The sequence below is a fragment of the Neofelis nebulosa genome, chromosome 13 (genome assembly GCF_028018385.1).
Source record: "Neofelis nebulosa isolate mNeoNeb1 chromosome 13, mNeoNeb1.pri, whole genome shotgun sequence".
NCBI classification, from domain to species: domain Eukaryota; kingdom Metazoa; phylum Chordata; class Mammalia; order Carnivora; family Felidae; genus Neofelis; species Neofelis nebulosa.
Genome location: NC_080794.1, coordinates 61,587,603 through 61,606,521, shown reverse-complemented (window position 1 = coordinate 61,606,521; position 18,919 = coordinate 61,587,603). Strand labels below are relative to the sequence as shown.

The 18,919-nt window shown below is 49.3% G+C and overlaps 1 protein-coding gene across 6 annotated transcripts in view; it reads left to right on the top strand.

Moving 5' to 3' along the window:
• Positions 1 to 18,919, top strand: part of CRTAC1 (cartilage acidic protein 1) — a 158,920-nt gene that overhangs the window by 67,154 nt on the left and 72,847 nt on the right. For all 6 annotated transcript variants that reach the window (XM_058697356.1, XM_058697351.1, XM_058697352.1 and 3 more), the window contains exon 3: positions 17,579 to 17,775. In XM_058697356.1, the coding sequence (XP_058553339.1) occupies positions 17,579 to 17,775 (197 nt within the window). The remainder of the gene's footprint in view (positions 1 to 17,578; positions 17,776 to 18,919) is intronic.

Below are 18,919 nucleotides of genomic sequence, written 5' to 3'. Positions count from 1 at the left end.
GCAGCCTTAGGAAGCTAATACAGGAGTGCGCGGCCCCAGCACGGTCCTGGCACACACTTTCTATACGGGAATCGTTCCACACAAAGATGGAGGAGAAGGGCACATCAAAGGGACACGCCTCATTCTTGGATGTGGGCAAGCAGGCTTTGTCAGGAGCCCTCTCCGCTCTTTGAAGACCCTTCCAGGGGCAGAATCTCCTGATCACTGTGGATTCCTACCCAGATTTCCTTCTCCCTCCTGAGCCTCAGCTCCAGCGATCACAACGTTGAGCTAGTTATTTGTAGTAGCCAGATTGTCATTTCTGACAACAGGTCTGCATTTATCCGTTGAGTCCAATGATTGTGCGGACAGGAGCATTATTTCTGCTGTCACCATCGAGCTTCATCACCATCCACATCCAGGCCTGGAGGGGGCTTTCCACACGAGCAGGAATGCCTCCTGGATGCTGCTCTCACTACAGCAACTCCTCCTCACTTCACTTCAGTGCTGTCCTTGAACACTGAAAGTGGCACTGAGCCAAGTTAGGTCCGGTCCGCCACGTGGGGCTTGTGTGGTCCGGGGTCCAGCATGGGCCTCCATGTTCTCCAGCTGCAAAGACATTCCTCCCAGGGTGATCCCACAGCAGCCAGGCCATTGAGGCTTCTCCGCAAGAGCCATCTGGCATTGGTTTTTCACCTATACCTCTGAGAGTTTGCCAGAGCTGAAAAGTAAAGAAGCAGCAACGCATTTTTGGCCACCGCACCTGCTGAGGGAGTGTCACGTGCTGGTTCTGCACTCAGTGGTATAATTTGGAGAGAGCTGTGCCAACAGGAATCCCTGGTCTAGTTAAAATAATATGTTAGCTCATGACTAGAATAAGGCATTATTGTTGGGTGAAAAGAAACTAGAATTTGAAGTCAGAGGAAGCAAATTCAAGGCCCAGCCCTCCCCTTCCCAGCTCTCCAGGCACATGACTAACCTCTGGCCTTTTAGTTTTGCACTGAAAGGGGGAGGGGAGACGAATAATGACCCCTACTGGATCGCTGAGAGGATTAAGTCATACATGTGGGTAAACCAGAAAGCATTCTGCAACTGCATGGCGTGTTTTGAGTCCTAAGATCAGGGCCACGTTAGCCCAACTTACACAGTTTTCCACTGAAGGACCACTGTTGAGGGCTGGCCCGCTTACCATTTATTGAAGCTTCTGAGTCTACAGAGACCTCCAGCCAGGCTCCTATCACACGTTGCCCCATCTCCCTTGTCGTACATTGAATTTCAAAAGATGCTGGCTGGTTTTCTCTTATCTCTAAGAAAGAAAGAGTATTATGGTTTGCATCTCTCTCTTTCCAAAGGAACCAATACAGACATCAAAAGGAAAAGAAGAAAGCTCGTGCCATCCCCAAGGACTGAGTGCTCGCAGATGCCTAGGCTTGATCTGCCCCTTTCCTGACCTGTGGTTTGGGAACAACTTGGGCACAGCTGCACAGGGCCCGGACCTGCTGGCTCTTGCGAGGAGTGATGGGCACAAGGAGAGGAGAGAGTTTAGAGGAAAAGGCTACTGAAGTGAATCACTGGTTTCCTGTCTTCCCTGAGCAGGACACTCAGGTGGCTGAGCAGTGGGCTGGGCCTGGCCCAATAGCCCAAAAGAATGAATAGCCCCTTGGAGTAGAAGTCAGCTCGGCAACAGGAAAAGAGCTAGAAGGATAAGGACAACGTGTCTGTTATTCTCTACCCTCAGGGAGAATGCATTTCCACAAGTATGGAAGGAAGACTCAGATGCGTTATGAATATATAGACTCAATATATAATCCTTCTAGGTATTTATACCTTAGCCTGTTCTCTACATGTTCAGCTCTAGCAATGTTGTTATAAACTCCTAAATGGCAGAGATGATGCCCATCCAAATTCTTTCATACTGGACTCAGGATGCCATTTATCACCTGGCCCTCAAGTGGACCTCAGTAAGACCTGGAAGGACTGAATGGGTCTCACAGTTTGCAGAGCATGAAAACCACCTGGGAGATTATTTGAAATGCTGGATTCCTGGAGTCAATGTCTGGACATCCTGATTCAGTAGGTCTGGATGGGGCTCAGGAATTACCAAGCTCTCTAGGTGTTTCAGATCTAAATGGTCGCCAGGCTTCTCTTTGAGAAACACTGATCCATGGGGCACCTGGGTGGCTCATTCGGTTAAGGGTCAGACTCTTAGTTTCAGCTCAGGTCATGATCTCACAGTTCGTGAGATCCAGCCCTGCATCAGGCTCTGTGCTAACAGCATGGAGCCTGCTTGGGATTCTCTCTTTCTCTCTCTCTGCCCCTTCCCCTCTCATTCTCTCTCTCTCTCTCTCTCTCTCTCTCTCTCTCTCTCTCTCTCTCTCCCCCCACCCAAAATAAATAAATAAATAAACTTAAAAAAAAAAGAGAGAGACAGAGAGAGAAACACTGATCAGATCAACCCTTCTCAAACTTCACTGTGTATGTGAGTCACCCAAGCATCTTGTTTAAATGGAGGTTCTGAGTCAGAGATCTGGGGCCCAGGATTTTGCATTTTTCACATGACCCCAAATGTTGCAGGTGCCAGCTGTTCCCACCCACACTTTGAGTAGCAAGGATCTTCCTGCCAGTCTTCTGTAATCACAGAGTACCAGCTCGAGTTGGGGCTTTACTCTAGCTGGATAGTTCAAACGTAAAATGTCTGAATTACCTAATATCTTAGGTTATAGTTGTGTACCTTTCATTATTAATTAAAATAGCTGTTTATTTTTAATTGCCATTCAGGTAGGTAATTTTATACTGCAAGCACTTTAAAGAATAACTATCTAGGTACATCTGGTACTTTGTCGCTAATACTTAACACACAACATTTTCTATCGCTAAACTTTTAATGCACATTTGCTCCAACAGCCAGATTCTGATTAGTGTTAATGCATGGCTAAGGGAATTCAAGCCAGCTTGGCAACAAAGACCCCTCTGAATGAATGCCTTTCATTGTTGGCAGCTTTATATTTTTTTAAAGCAAGAGTCTCTTCTAGGACTATTTCCTTCAAATCAAAATGAAGAGTTTAATTCATCAGTTAACACTCCATAGCAACTAGAAGGCTTTTGCTGCCTCCTCCAACTATTATTTCTTAAGACAGCCAGGCATGCCCCCATTAGCTGCAGGATGAGAAAAAACTGGAAGGAACTTGATTTTCCCATTGGGATGGGATCGCAGGGTGTATAGGGAGTGGAATCCAGCAAGCAGTACTGTATATCCACAGGATCTGGAGAGAGCATGTGGAGATCCAGGCAGGCGAAGGGGGATGGGGCCAACACAGCATGGCCCATGTATCCTGATAGGCACAGGGCAGGGGTGGGGGTGGGGAGATGCCAACAGTGACTTAAATTAGAAATTCCAAGGGGCGCCTGGGGGGCTCAGTTGGTTAAGGGTCTGACTTTTGGTTTCGGCTCAGGTCATGATCTCACGGTTCGTGGGTCCGAGCCCCACGTCAGGCTCCGCAGCTAGCAGCGTGGAGCCTGCTTGGGATTCTCTCTCTCTCCCTCTCTCTCTCTCTCTCTCTCCACCCCCCATCTCTCTCTCTCTCTGTCTCTGCCCCTCCCCCACTCGTGCTGTCTTCTGTCTCTCTCAAAATAAATAAACTTTGAGGAAAAAAAGGAGAAATTCCAAGCAGACAGTCATCATGGGGGAAGCATATCAGCATAAAGAGACTCTAGCCACCCAGCTAGAGTCTGGGCCAGGACTCTGGTTGGACAGACCCCTGGGCTAGAAGGACGGGGCTTTTCTAAGCTGAAGATGGCCATCTCCGTTCCCTCGTGAGCTGTGACCGACAGGAGCCCACCTGGTCCTTGTCTTCACGTGAAGCCCTGCCCTTCGCCATCCAAGAGCTGTTCTGTTCTCTCCCCCTCCCCAGAGCCGTGGCTAGTCACCTGTGTCTCCTGTGTCTCCTTGCTTGTCCAATGCAGACATCAGGGCAGGCTGACTTAAAGCAGCTCCTGCATACCTCATGTCCAGTCTAGTGCCCAGCTCCGGACTCCGTCCCTGCTGGAGAGAACCACGGACACCTTCTGACCAGGCCCTCAACGAATTCCTATCGTCGCCCTTTCACAGGGCTTCCTGCAGCTCGATGGGCCTATCATTCAGCTCCTGTCGGGTAGGGCAGAAGAGCTAGGGCTCCCCGGGGGCCCACGCGGCTGCCTGTGCTGCAGACAACAGCCATATATTGTGTGCGTGCACGCACGTACGCGCACACGCACGGGTGGGTGCGTGCACATGCAAAACCTACGGCTGTGTCACAGTTTACAGACGTTAACTCATTTGACCTTCAGGTAGAGCAAATATTATTAGCTCTCCTTTATAGATGAGGAAACTGAATCCTAGAGAATGTAAGCAGGTTCCTTTAGCAAACACTGTGTTAGGGGCTAGAAGAATAAAATATAATCCAAAACTCTGCAGAGCTCAGTCTTCTCTGCTCAAGGCTACCCAGGTAATAATCCTAATAATTCATTCTTTCAAAAATATTTATCGAGTTCCCATTACGTGTGAGGCACCAAGTGTATGTGGGAGAAGACAGACATACTAATTAGTGTTTAGTGAGCATTTGCTCTTTGCCCAACACTGTACTAACAACTTTACATGTATTACCTTCATTCTCAGCACGACCCTAGGGCAGGGGGGCTGATTTCAGGAAATAGGCATGGACAGGCTGGGGTGACTTGCCTGAGGACACCCACACTGTAGACAGTTGCAGAGCGGGTGATATGCCCTCGGGTGGTCTGACTTCTGGGCCACGCTCCTCACCACAGAGCTACACTGCCTCTCAGCCTCTCTGTTCGAACTCCAAGTCCGGTGCGCTTTCTGCTGCCCCCATGTTGCAGCCACAGAGCCCACTCGCTCCCTAGAAAGGATGTTCCCACCACCTTTACCCAGCCACTCCCAGGGACTGAGGGCAGGCAGCCCCCATTCCAGATCTAAGACCGTGAATACCTGCTCCCATCCTGAGTGGGGCTCCCTGAGACAGCCATGCCTGCACTCCACCTCTGCCTGTGCCTTGCCTCTGGTGGACCCCCTGGCCCCTGTCCTGGCCCCCCTGCTCTAATTGCTTCACTCCTGGTGCAAAGCGTGTCCTCCCTGCCCCCTCAGCTAACCCTGTCCCGCCCCTGCCTTCTGCCTCTTACCACCCCTCAAGTTGTCCCTACTTCACCCTCTGAGGTGGCTCACCCTGCATGCCCCATTTACCATGGAAAACTGCCATGCATTAGCTCCTCAGTTGTTACTTTGACTTCTTCCTCCTTCCTTAAGCCGTGACTTCCACAGTGTCCTCTGTGGACACTAAGAACCTCACTTCTTTTTTTTTTTTTTTTTAACTTTTTAAATGTTTATTTATTTTTGAGAGAAAGAGAGACAAGGCGTGAGTGGGGGAGGGGCAGAAAGAGAGAGACACACAAAATCTGAAGCAGGCTCCAGGCTCTGAGCTGTCATCACAGAGCCCGACACGGGGCTTGAACCCACGATCAGGGAGATCATGACCTGAACTGAAATCCAGCGCTTAACTGACTGAGCCACCCAGGCACCCCAGAACCTTACTTCTTCTTTACCTAGGAGCAGACCAAGGTCTCTGGGCACCAACTTCCCAGTTGCTCTCTTCCACCTCGTCCTGACTTCTTACCCATCCTGCCTTCCTCTCTTCTTCTCTTAATTCCAGGCGATCGGAGCTTAGACGGCTGGTGCTTTAGACTCTGTCTGCTCCACCTCCTACACGTCCTGCTGGGTCCCTCTAAATCCACTGCCTTCTGGGGTCTTTTCCTCTTACCCACAAATATGCACAGGCATGGTGCATGATGGCAAAACTGTCACTTAACTGTGTCCCCTAGCCAGGATCCAAGGCCTTCCTGTGCCCTTCTGGTCCTCAGTGAGTCAGCCACACTGCTACCCGTCCACTCTCCTCTGCCCTCAACCCAGCTCCTCTCTCTTCTCTAAGGAAACAGCTTCCTTGAAGGTCATCCGTGCCTTCCAAGTTGCAAGATCCATTTGCTTGTTCAATCCTTGGCCTTTTTGACTTCTTGAAAGCATTTAGCACTGTTGGCCATGCCTCTCTTTTTAACCCTTGCTTTCTTGATTTCTGTGTCTTCATGACTCTGCTTTGTCTTAGGAGTCATTTGCTCGCAAGGAACAAAAATCTGCTCAAGGCATTTGGGGAGTTTTTGGGATAATTCAGAAGAATTTCCATTCTTCTGCACTATCATTTCAGTTCTGTCCCCTGGCCAGTCCCTCATGCACACAGCCACCAGACAGTCCTCTTCAAAGTAGTCCTGTTTTAATGGTACATCCTGCCCAGAATCCTCCAGCAGCTCCCCATTTCCCACCAGATGAAATCTGAAGTCTTATATGCCACAACATCCAAAGTCCTAGCTGCCATGTACTTTCCAGTTTGCCTTCCTCTCTTTTCCACGACTGTCCAACACACATCTCTGTGTCATCTAGTTACTGTACCCTCTATTCCCTAAGCAGATTTTTCTGCTTCATAGCTCACACCATTTCTTTTATAAATGCCTAACTCATATCTTCTATGAAAATCTTCTACTTCCTTCACGTTCTAGATCAAATGTATCTTCTTTATAAAGGCTTTGCCCCAGCAGAAGTGACCTCTCACTCCTCTGAAAGCGTGGGATTGGGGCCCCTCCTTATTTGCCATATTAGGCTGGAGGCTCTCTGAGCAGAGAATTACATCATGTGTCATGCAGTGTGCCCAACCTGGAAACAGGATCCCAGAAGGGTGGAATGAAGTCATTGGAGAAAAACTGGCTTCTCTTTTTTACTCTTAAAGAAGAGGGAGGCATCCATAGGCTTCTTGCCTCACTGTTCTGCCTCTAAATTGACCCACCTCCTTAACCAGAAGAGAAACAGAGACAAAGACTGGTATCTTTTTATCTAAAAGCTTCCAGGTACTTACGGCATGAGAGAAGAAAGTTTGACTAGACATTTGAAGTATTTTGTGATGGAGCAGTTAAGTGATTTGCCTGAACCCACGGAAGGCTGATCACAGAGTTGGGCCAGGGCTCACCACGTGTCCTCCCACACCCCACACCGGGCTCGTTACTGCCAGCTCTCTGTGCCCTCTTGCCCCCTGCAGCCAGCAATGGAGGGGCAGGCAGGAAGCCAAGAGCCAGACCCATTTCCAGAACATAGTGAGTCAGACAGTCGCTCCACTTTCTGTGTTTACCTCTTTCTGGAGCTTCTGGAGGGGAGTGGGGAGACCTTGAGATGTATCTAGAGGACACAGGGACTCGGTGTTGCCAGGGAATCATTGCCTTCCATCAGTGGGCCCTGGCAAGTCTGTCTCCGGAATGTACAGACCCAGATGAGTGACTATCTAGAGACACATCCTTCATCCTTCCTGGCACTTCTCTTCCTGAAAATATGTAGCTCCTGTGATGCAGCTCTCACTAGCTTTGGTACTGGTTGAAGGCTGTCCACCACAGGCTCCCTGCTTCTGATGTGAGCATGTGACTCCACCTGGGCTAATCAGAGCCCTTCCCCGAGGCCTCTCACACTGGAACTGAGGAAGGAAAGCATCCGCCATCTGTGCTGAAGCTGAGAGGCAAGGCTGAGAGTGTTGCCACAGGCCAAGCCTTGTGAAGGAAGATGATGTGAGAGAAGGAGGCCGACAGACAGAGGGAAAAGGAAGAGGAATGGAGAAATGAAGTCTTGATAAGCTTCTGGTCAGAACCCTGGTTCCAGTCACCCCGAGGCCTGGGTGTACCCTTTCTATTCTGGCATCTGAGCCAATAAATTCCTCCATTAGTTTAGGTGGAGTGTTCGCCACTTGCAGCCAAAGAATCCTGATTAACACAGCCTCCATCTGTCACCTGAATCCCTCCTTTAATAGTTTAAGGGAGGCCTGCCTCCTCTCTTCGCCTTTTCTTGAGATAAATATGCAGTGAGGACTAGAGTCCTGGTCTTCACTATCGGCATCATCATCAACCTCATCATCATCATCAACATCAACAAAAATGACCAAGCGCTGTCTGTTCCTGGCATTGTCCTAAGTATAGTGGGGGAAAGAGCTGCAAATGGTAGTCTCTCCCTTCTGGGTGCTTCCATGCTCATCAAAATACAAGAAATTCCAAGGGCATAAAATACATGCTGAGCACAGATCTTCTTTAGAACAAGACATAAATCAATCAGTCTGCATGGAGTTTTTAAAGAACATAGATACTCATCACTACAGATTATTTTCTGACCTTTTGGTGCTAAACATCCCTTTCTTGAAAAGCCATCCACCCCCTAGAATAAAAGGTTTTTACCTCCATCTTAGAGTTACCTTCTTCTTTGTACTTTTTTGTGGGGTCTTCTCCAACCAGGTTAGCTCCTCATTCAGGATCAAATTTGTTTATTTGTTTGTTTGTTTTCTGGGATGCCCTTTCTAGACCTATCCAATTTACTCCACTATAAAGTCCCCAGCCCCAGATTTCTCATGATGCCTAGAACCCTCCCACTGCCAAAGTCTCCATTCCTTTAAGCTAATATCTGGCCTCTGGATATATCCCCGTACAGAATACAATCTGTAAATCTCCTGTTTAAATGTCTTCCCATATGTTTTCTGGTCCTATTTAACCTCAACAACTTTCAAACAATTAAATATGTAAAGAAGGAAAAAAAAAGAGCGTTACACATATTTCCAAACAAATTATCTATGTTCAACATTGTACATTCAACAGATTTGTCTAGAAAGGAAAGAACAAGATAAACATGCAATTTATAAAGAATGAGAAAGAGGAATAGAAAAAACAGGGTTGTCTGGAATCCCTGTATTTCTTTTTTTTTAAGTTTACTTATTTATTTTGAGAGAGAGAGAGAGAGAGAGAGAGAGAGAGAGAATGTACAAGTGGGGGAGGGGCAGAAAGAGAGAGAGAGAGAGAGAGAGAGAGAGAGAGAGAGAGAGAGAGGATCTCAAGCAGGCTCCACGCTGTCAGCATAGAGCCCGATGCAGGGCTCGAACTCACAAACCATGAGATCATGACCTGAGCCAAAACCAAGAGTTGGGCACTTAACCAACTGAGCCACCCAGGTACCTCAAATCCCTGTATTTCTCATTACCCTTCCACTCTCAGCCTCTGCACAGACCATTAGAAATTCTGAGATCCAAGTATCACCCCAATGCATCCAGGCCTTCCTTGGGGAGACATGCCTACTGTGAACTGAAATGGCTGTCCTAGAGAATTCCACTGATTTACAAATACTCTTTCCTACTTTCCAGGAGAGAAAGCTCCTCTTCCCCTTAGATCTGAAATGATAGGTCATTATCTGAATCTTATTCCAAAAATTTAGTAGCTTAAAAATAATTTCTGATTTCTCACAATTCTGTGGGGTCAGAAATTTGGGTAGGGCTCAGCTGGGTCATTCTTCTGCTCCACAGGCCATTAGTTGGTGTCACTGACTAGGCTGTTTTCAAGTGTAGGCTTGGCTGGACTGGACAGCCCGTGAGGTCCTCACTCAGGTATCTAGTGTGTAGGTGATCTTCCAGATGGTCTCTCCAGCGGGCTAGACTGGGCTTTCTCAGAGCATGGTTGTCTCAAGGTAGTTAAATTTCTTACATGGTGACTGGCTTCCCCCAGAGACCAAGGGGAAGCTGGTAGGTCTCCTACAGGCTAGGCCCTGAACTGGCTCAACATCACTTCCATTCCACCATATTCTGCAATTGAGGCAAGTCACAGAGCCTGCCCAGATTCAAGGGGAGGCAAAACAGATTCTACTTCTTGATGAGTGGAGTAACGTGTGAATACAGAGAAGAAAGAAAATGATGGCAACCATCTTTGGAGGTCATCTATCACACCACGTTTAACTCCTTCACTCACTTAAAGGGAACATGCTTTTGTTCATTTCTTATCCTTAAATAAACCACCATATAGGGGACCCTGTTCACCTTAGGCAACTCTTGTCAACCCCTTTTATCCCCACACATTATTTCACCTCACAATCTCCATCCTCAAACCTAAAATGTTCCTTACATTTCACCTATACTCACCCTGAAATACTTGTGTCAGAAAACTGTATTCCCAAGTGCTGACTCCAAATTAATTTTTACTAGAGCTTATTCTAATTTTGCATTCTGTTATGATAATGATCACTTAGAACTTGTAATATAACTATAAAATAAGGCTGACAGTCCTTTAAGCCAGGGGTTGGAAATCTTTTTCTGCAAAGAGCCAAATGGTAAATATTGTCAACTTCGGAGGTTTACAGTCTGTCGCAACTCCTCAACTCCTCAACTCTGTTGTATAGGAAAAGTGAAAAACAGCCATAGAAAATACATCAATGAGTGAACATGTCTGTGTCTCAATAAAACTTTTTTTTAAATTTTTTTTTAATGTTTATTTATTTTTGAGACAGAGAGAAACAGAGCATGCATGGGGGAGGGTCAGAGAGAGGGAGACACAGAATCTGAAATAGGCTCCAGGCTCTGAGCTGTCAGCACAGAACCTGAGGCGGGGCTTGAACTCACGGACCGCGAGATCATGACGTGAGCCAAAGTCGGTTGCTTAACCGACTGAGCCACCCAGGCACCCCGCAATAAAACTTTTTTTACAAAAATAGGTAGCAGGCCATATGTGGCCCAAAGGCCATAGTTTTGCTGTTCCCTGCTTTAGACTAAGGAATGAGTATGTCTTTCACTTTATTTTGTCTAATAATTAGCTTTTGACTTTCAGAAAGTCACTCTTCTCTGAAAATCATTTTTTTCATCTATAAATGAGAATATTGAGGGTCACCTGGGTGGCCCAGTCGGTTAAGCATCCAACTCTTCATTTCGGCTCAGGTCATGATCTCATGGTTCATGAGTTCAAACCCCACGTGGGGCTCGGTGCTGACAGTGCAAAGCCTGCTTGGGATTCTCTCGCTCTCTCCCTGTCTCTCTCCCTGTCTCTCTCCCTGTCTCTCTCTCTGTCTCTCTCTCTCTCTCTCTTTCTCTCTCTCTTTCTCTCTCAAAATAAATAAATAAATCTTTTAAAATAAAATAAATAAATAAGGATATTGAAGTGAACAAAAATAAAATACCCCCTTATGCCCATAGTTGTGAAAATGCCACACACCTTTAAAACTCTGTAGAGGACATGCCCAAGATGGCCACAAGATGGGTTGTCTCTCCGTGATAATGTCTCAGAGTCCTGTTGGTATTTCCATGACTTTATGTCCTTCCAAGAGTCTCTCTATTTGTTTCTGTAGGTCTTCATATCCCCTTATCCATGTGTCTCTGTTTCTATATGGGCCATTCTCTTTATCTGTGTTTATGTATGTGATTTTCTGTCTGTGCTCAGGGTTTCACTGACCCTCAGTTTTCATCTGTGTGCATTCTTGTGTGTCTCTATCTTGTTTCTTTGTGTATACATAACATCTTTCTCTTCTTTCTGCCCTGCCTCTCTCCCCTGACTATAATGTTGAATAGCTGCATATTTTTCATTATTTCCTTTTAGAATGAAAAAATTTTCCTGTTCTTAATTTTCAAAATAGATATAGCATATTTTATATATTTTTCATATTTTATATGCTGTATATTTTTTAAATTTCCATTTATGTACAATGAGATATCACATGTAAATTCCTTAGCACAATATCTAATATTCAGTAGGTACCCAGTAATTATTATGTCCTTTTATCTGGCTTCCCTTTATGTAACTGCCTAAGTGACTTTTTTTTTTCACATGGGTCAATGATTCTCAACAGAAAAGAAGGTAGATCCTCTGTATCTTTCTAGAACACTTTGTTGTTCTGTCCCATCCTTACCCAGGGCACCAGCCCCCAGCCTCCTCATTGTCATTACTATGTCTGTACACATCTTGTGGGAACTAGTAAAAATAGGAAATCAAAGTTGATTTTTGCTCACCCACCCAGTGATGATCCCATACCTTCCACAGCTTCTTCTCTTTTGTTCACTCGGCAAGTATTTATTGAACGTTCACTATGTACTCAGTGATGGGGATGAACAAAGCAGACACCGCCCCTGCCCTCACAGAGCTTATGGTTTACTGGGAGAAATCGGCAGTAACTATGCACCTGAACGAGAGCGGAGCAGTGGGTGCATGATTGGATTGGAATACTGGGGAGGGAATGATCTCTCTGAGCTGCCTTTCAAGGTGGGACCCAGAGGGTGAGCAGGAGCCAGCCTAGGACAAAGCAGGAGGGAAATGGAGGACACTTCCTAGGACAAAGCAAGAGGTCATGGGGCTGAGGTGGCACCAGGAACTGAAAGGAGACCAGCATGGTTGGAGGAGGTCAGCAAGGCGGCAACAGACCGAGCCAGGCTCCCAGGCCAGGCATAGTGAGGGGTCATTCCAACATTAAAGGGGGCCACCAAAGGGTTTTAAGCAGGAGAGTGGCTGATCTGGTTTACGTGTTTCAAAAATGTTTCTGGCTACAGTGGGGGGGAATGGTTAGATTTTAGGGGCCGGAGGGGAAGCAGTGGAAGGAGACTCTCCAGAGATGGTGACAGTGAGTGAGGAAAGAAGAGAAAGCATTAGAAATATTTTAGGAGGTAGAAATGACAAGATTGGCCGATGAATTAGATGTGAAGACAAGGGGGCGGAAGAGCAAGGCTGACACCAGGGTGCCCGTTGCAGGGAAGGGGGGTGCCGAGCAATCATGCTTCCATTTTGGGCACGTTCCATCGGAGGCTAGTGCGGAGCATGCAAGGGGAAATGTCAGGCAGGCCGTCGGATGTAGGAGTCTGTGCTCGGACTAGGGATTCGGGTCGGGGATGGAAATGTGGGGGTTGTCGGTCGTGGGAATGGATGTCATCCACCAGTGGAAGGGGACAGAGAGAGGAGAAAGGGGCCCAGGAGCAGGGAGAGAAGGAAGAACCTGTAAAGAGGAAAAGGAAGGGGAACCAGAGAGGGAAAGGAGCCAGGACAGCATGCGTCCTCGAAGCCAAGAGTGCAGGGTGTTTCAAGAGGGAGTGGAGAGAGAGCAGGCCCGCACACCGGGTGCAGCTGGGAGGCCGAGGGAGATGAGGACCGAAAGCCTGTCCCCAGATGTGGCCCCATGAAAGCCACCTGTGACAGTAATAAGAGTGGCTTTGCTGGAGTTGGGGGGAATGGGGGTGGGGGTGGGGTGAATGGGTGATGAGAGAACGAGGACCACCTATGAAGACAAGTATCCAAGAAGTTTGGTCGTGAAGGGGAAGAAAGAAACACGCTGCAGAGGATGAGAGATCAAGGGTGAGGTGTTTGGGATAAGAGATACAAGGAGCGGACGGGGGCCAGGGCTCAGCCCGCTAAGCATCTGATTATTGATCTTGGCCCAGGGCATGATCTCATGGTTCGTGGGTGCAGAGCCTGCTTGGGATTCTCTCTCCCCCTCTCTCTCTGCCCCTCCCCCTCTCATACTGTCTCTGTCTCTCTCTTTCTCGGTCAAAATAAATAAACTTAAAAAAAAAAAAAAAAGAAACACTAGGGTGTGTTTGGAAACTCAAAATGATCAGTGAAGAGCGAGATTGTGCCTCAGCTTTTGTGTTACTTTTCATAACGATGAGAACTTAGAATTGTGTAACTCTTCACAGCTTACCGAGTGTTATCACACACACTGTCTCAGCCTTACAGCCATGCCATGAGGTACGTAGCAGCCCTGAGTTAGGGATGAGGCAGTAGGGGACATGTTCAAGGTCACAGCCAGGAAGGGGCAGGGCCAGGCCCCCATGCCCACACTGCTCTCCTCCCCTAACCCAAAGGCCCTCCCTGTCCACAGCAGTCCTGTCCCAGAGGACGGGCACCAGAATTAGTTGGCACTCACACGGTATGGGTTGTGCCCTACCAGTGTCTCTCAGGCAGGTTTTCCAGTTGCCACCAAGCCAGTCACTTCTGCCTGCTGGCCCAGCTTTGATGTTATGAAGTCACGGCTGCTTTTCAAGAACACAAGACCCTGTCCCACTTCCCAAGCCCCTTTAACTGAGCCTCGGCTCTTCCTGAATTTCTGGAAGAAACCAACGATTTCTGGCAGGTGTCAGAGAGAGGATATGTGACATTTCACATCCCTCACCTCCAGCCCCTGAGGCTTGTCAACATGGGGACCGCCACCCAGAGAGACCGTGGGTGGGTTAGTGACTGTGGCCAACCTCGGTGCCTCGGTGTCCACATCTGTAAAATCCTGTAAAATCCATGAGGGTGAAGTGCGATGGTGGGTATACGGCGCTCAGAAGGGTGCTTGGCACGTGATGACTGCTCTATTGATGCTGCTCGTGATTATTTTCATCCTCTCACTCACTTATACGTTGGACAGACATTTGTGGAGCACCTTCTCAATGCCAAGGATCGCTGTAGGCACAGCAAATGCAGAGATGTAGCCACATGCTTCCTGGGCTCGAGAAGCATATGTTGTAACGAAGGGAAGGGATGTTGGAACACAAACAGCTCTGCCCTCGCAGGAATAAGCGAGGTGCAAAACACCGGGTACCCGGAGAAGAGAGCGCATCCAGGCGAGAGGCAGTCGGTAGGGGCAGGCTGCGGGGGAGGGCGGGAGGGGGAGACCATTCCCCACGGAAGGGGGCAGCTGCAGCTGAGCAAAGTCACAGGAGCTGGAGAAGGCAGAGACTGTTTGGGGGTGGGGGGCGGGTGGTGAGGAACCCGACAGGAGCATCTGCTCCGGGGAGAAGAGGAGAGGGGATGAGACTGGTTATCCTGGGGGAGGATTGTGGGAGGCCCAGATGTCAGTCTGGCAGACCCAGCAAGGGGCAGCCTGGGTGGAGGCAGGACGGTCAACTCTGCATTTACTTCTGGCTTCGCATCAGGGCTTTTTGGGAAGCCTAGTAGGATCTGTTGGTTTGGCTTCGTGTCTGTCGTCCTTAGGGGGGGTGGTGGGAGGGAAGGGGCCACAGTGTCAAGATTCGCCCCAGGCCGCCAGTTAGGTTTAGGCAGGACTCCACGGCACCTACCCCTTCCGTAACAGATGGAGGAACTTGAACCGGCCTGGTAACCCCACCCCGCTAACCCCTAGGGAATGCCCTGGAACTAGCACCCCCAAGCTAGTTCCAAAGAAGAGATGATTCAGGGCCATCTGCTCCCCCAGGGCCACCACCATGGGGGAGCAGGGACCTTGTGGGCACACCTGCCACCGAGGCTTCAGGGCCAAAGGACTGGCCTCCAATTTGCACAGAGCCAGGCCCCTACCTTCCTGTGGCCACATTTGTCGACATGTGTTGTGACCCCCGAGTTAGTCCAGTTTGCAGAACAGAAACCCAGAACCTAGCAAGGGAAACTGACCAGCCCGAGGTTACAAAACCAATCTGGGGGAAAGTCAGGACCTGGGAAAAGTAAATGAGATCGAGGATGAGAACGTGCAAGTGCCGTGGGAATGGCAGGCTACTATCTCCTCCTTCATGGGCATTTCTCATGGTCGCTACTTTGGGGGAAGTCACCAGAAAGATAAATCAGAGAACCGGGGGCGCATGGGCAGTGTGGAAAGAACACGGGATTTAGACCCTGGAGACAGTTAGAGGCCTGGCACGACCACGTACCAGCTGTGTAACCTTGGACAGCTCACTGCCTCCCTGACCCTCAGTTTCCTTTTCTAGGAAAATGCCTTATCAACCCTCGTTCTTTGGGGCTGAGGTGAAACAATGCATCTGATAGTGCTTTTAATGAGCCCTGGGCTCTAGGACTGTGGTGTCTTGTGAGGAGCAGTAAGATGGTAGCAACCAGCAGACCTGGGGGCTTGGAGGACTAGTGTGCAGCATCCTGGCACTTCCTGTCCCTGGGGGCGGGAGCCAGCTGCTGCCGGTGCTGGAACCCAAGCGTTCTGTCTCTCCTGCCCAGACGCGCCCCATGGGTCATGCCGTGCCCTCGACTTGCAGACCTCAGACACTGTTCATCAAGGCGTGCAAGGCACGACCTTCCATCACTGGGTGCTGACACAGCTCCCAGTGAGCTCTGCACCCCCGCCCCACCTGAACACACTGTGGGTGCCAAAATGCGCCCGGCCAGTTGCTCAGCATTCCCCAAACTTCACAAGCTCTGCATCTCAGTGACGGAGGAGAGGCCCAAATTGGATCAGTTTCAGGAAAACAAGAAGTGATTTCTCTCAAAGACCTTGGCGAGGTCTTTCCGCTCACCCCATCCCCACCCCCTGAGTGTTCTGGGCCAGGACAGCCGGAGGCCTGCAGCTAAACGTCACTCAGGATGTACACGCTTAGGTTAAAACAAAAGCAGGAGGCCGGGACTAATGGATGGACGTTGGCCGGGTTCCTTAGGAGAGCCTGGTGAGCTGGTGTTCCCTAGAGGCGGGAGAAGGTCTTCAGACATTCACGGCTATGCCTCCCGAGGGTGACCTTGGGCATGGTGCTTTCCACAGATGGAAAGGCAATGGGAAGAAATCGACTGTGGGACACCTAAACCCTTATGACTCAGACGTGGATTCTGAGGTTTCATTCATTCAATCATTCAACAAGTATTTATTGAGCACCTATTGTGTGTCAGGGACTGTTCTAAGCCCTGGCGAACGAAACAGACAAAAACTTCTGCCCTTGGAGCTGATATTCTAGTGGGATCAGACAGAGAAGGAAGAGATAAACAAGAAGATAGGGAACGGTCTGCCGCTAGTAAAAGCTTCAGGGGAAGAGAGCAGGGATGAGGGATAAGAGTAGTGGGGTGGGGAGCGTTTGCAGGTTTCAGGAATGTGGCAGGAAGGCCTCACTGAGAAGCAACAACAGAGCCAGGGAGACAGCCGCATGGATATCTGGAGGAAATGGCTCCTGGGCAGAGGGAACAGCAGGTGCAAAGTCCCTGAGGCAAGAACATGCCTGGGGCTTCAGTGCAGCAAGAGGCTGAGTGGCTGCAGGAGAATGAGACCGGAGAGATGACAATAGATGAGCATTTTAATCTTTCATATGGAGTCCCTTAGAAAAAGAGATCCAACGGATCCACCCACTGACTTTCAATGTGTTTGTAATCTCCGTTCAGAGGTGCCCATTTCATGCTACTGTGTTTAAATGCCTGGGCTCTGTCAGGAAAGAGTCATTCCAAACCTCAGCAACAAAGCCTCTGCTCTTCCAGGGCTCGTTTGTGCAGCAAGTGCCTGCGTCCAGGACCTAGCACCTGACACTTACTAGCTGCATTACCTTGGGGAACGGCACCCTGACCCTCATTTTCTCCAGTGCAGCTCATCGGTTGCCTCGTCTGTGAAAAGCATTAGTAATACAACCTCCCATGCCCACCCCACTTGCGTATTAGATTTAAATTAGTGAGATCATCAATATGAAAGTGTCTTTTACATTGAAATGGGCAAGATAGATCTAGGGGGTGGTCATTTTCTTCAGTGAAGCCCGTGGTAAGGGGATTGTCACGGGCTGCCCGTCCCTCTGTGCCACTCTGCTTCTCATACTGTGTCCCATGTGGGCCCAGCTGACTCTTACTTTAAGTGAGTCTGTATCTGATTCAGGGACACTCACCAAACACCCAGGGACTCCTAAATGAGCCAGGACTGAATTGCGCCCCCCCCCACCCCCCCACTGACCTGTCTGGGAGGATTTTCCAAGCCCCATTGCTGAGGGGGGGGTGCAGGGACCCCAGGTGAGCCCAGCTGCTCCTCCTCAACACCCCCTCCCCCTACCTCCTTCAGGTACAACGGCCCCAACCTGGTTCTGAAGTATGACCGGGCCCAAAAGCGACTGGTGAACATCGCAGTGGATGAGCGCAGCTCCCCTTACTATGCACTGCGGGACCGGCAAGGGAATGCTATCGGGGTCACAGCCTGCGACATTGACGGGGATGGCCGTGAGGAGATCTACTTCCTCAACACCAATAATGCCTTCTCAGGTAAGGGTGTGGGGCCCTGGGCCTCTTCCTGCTTCCCACCCTCTTCCTCCCAACACCAGCTGGAGGTAGGGCCTTCCGGGCCCTGGCCTTCCTCAGGCTAGTGTCACGGGCTCCCCCAGGCGTAGACCCCTGCTGCCTCCAGCACCTCTCTCTGTCCCAGCAGAGACCCCCAGGAGGACCCCTTCTTCTCTTGTAAATGAAGCTTGTTCTCAGCTCCCAGGCCCTGGGCCTAGAAACTTTGGAGCATGAATGGAGGAGACCCGTTCTCTCCCTCAGACTTTCTGTCCTCCTTGCCCCCCAGTCCTCCTAACCCCTCCCCTCCTTTCCCTCCACTGCTCACTGGAGAGATGGCCCCCTGGAATCGCCCTCTATGCTGCTTCTAGGGGACCTTTCAAAATGCTTTGAAATCCTTCAAGGGCCCCCCACAGCTTTTAGCTGAGCTCATTTATTCATGCCACAAATTCCTGCTGAGCACTAACTCCATTCCAGACTAGAGGTACTAGAGGCTGGGGATACAACTTGGAAGAAGACGGACTTGAGTTCGTGGAGCCTTTCCCAGCCCAAAGTGTCTCATCTGATTTACCTGGGGGTCTTGTATAAATGCACATTCTGACTCAGCAAGTCTGCATGGGGCCCAACATCCTGCATTGCTAACATAACTCCCAGGCTATGATGATGATGCTGGTCCAGGGACCACACTTTGAGTAGCAAGGCCCTACAAACCAAGGAATGGCTGAGGAAAATTGATGCCCAGAAGGCTAAGTAATAGTAACAATAATGGTAACAGCTAATACTTAAGTAGCACCTACTGTGTGCCAGGCCTAGATCCAAGCACTTTATATTAATCATCTCATCTAAGCCTTGCAACAACTCATTTAGGTAGGTTCTGGGCATCCCACTTTATAGCTGAGGAGACCAAGGCACAGAGGTCACATGACTGGCACAAGGCCACAAAACTTGTAAGTCCCAAGATTCAAACCCTGGGGTCTGACTCCAGATCCGCCCTTTAATTAAGATACACCCAAGCCCTGGGGTACCTGGGTGGCTCGGTTGGTTAAGTGTCCAACTCTTCATTTCGGCTCAGGTCATGATCTCATGGTTCATGGGTTTGAGCCCTGCATCGGGCTCTGTGCTGACAGTGCAG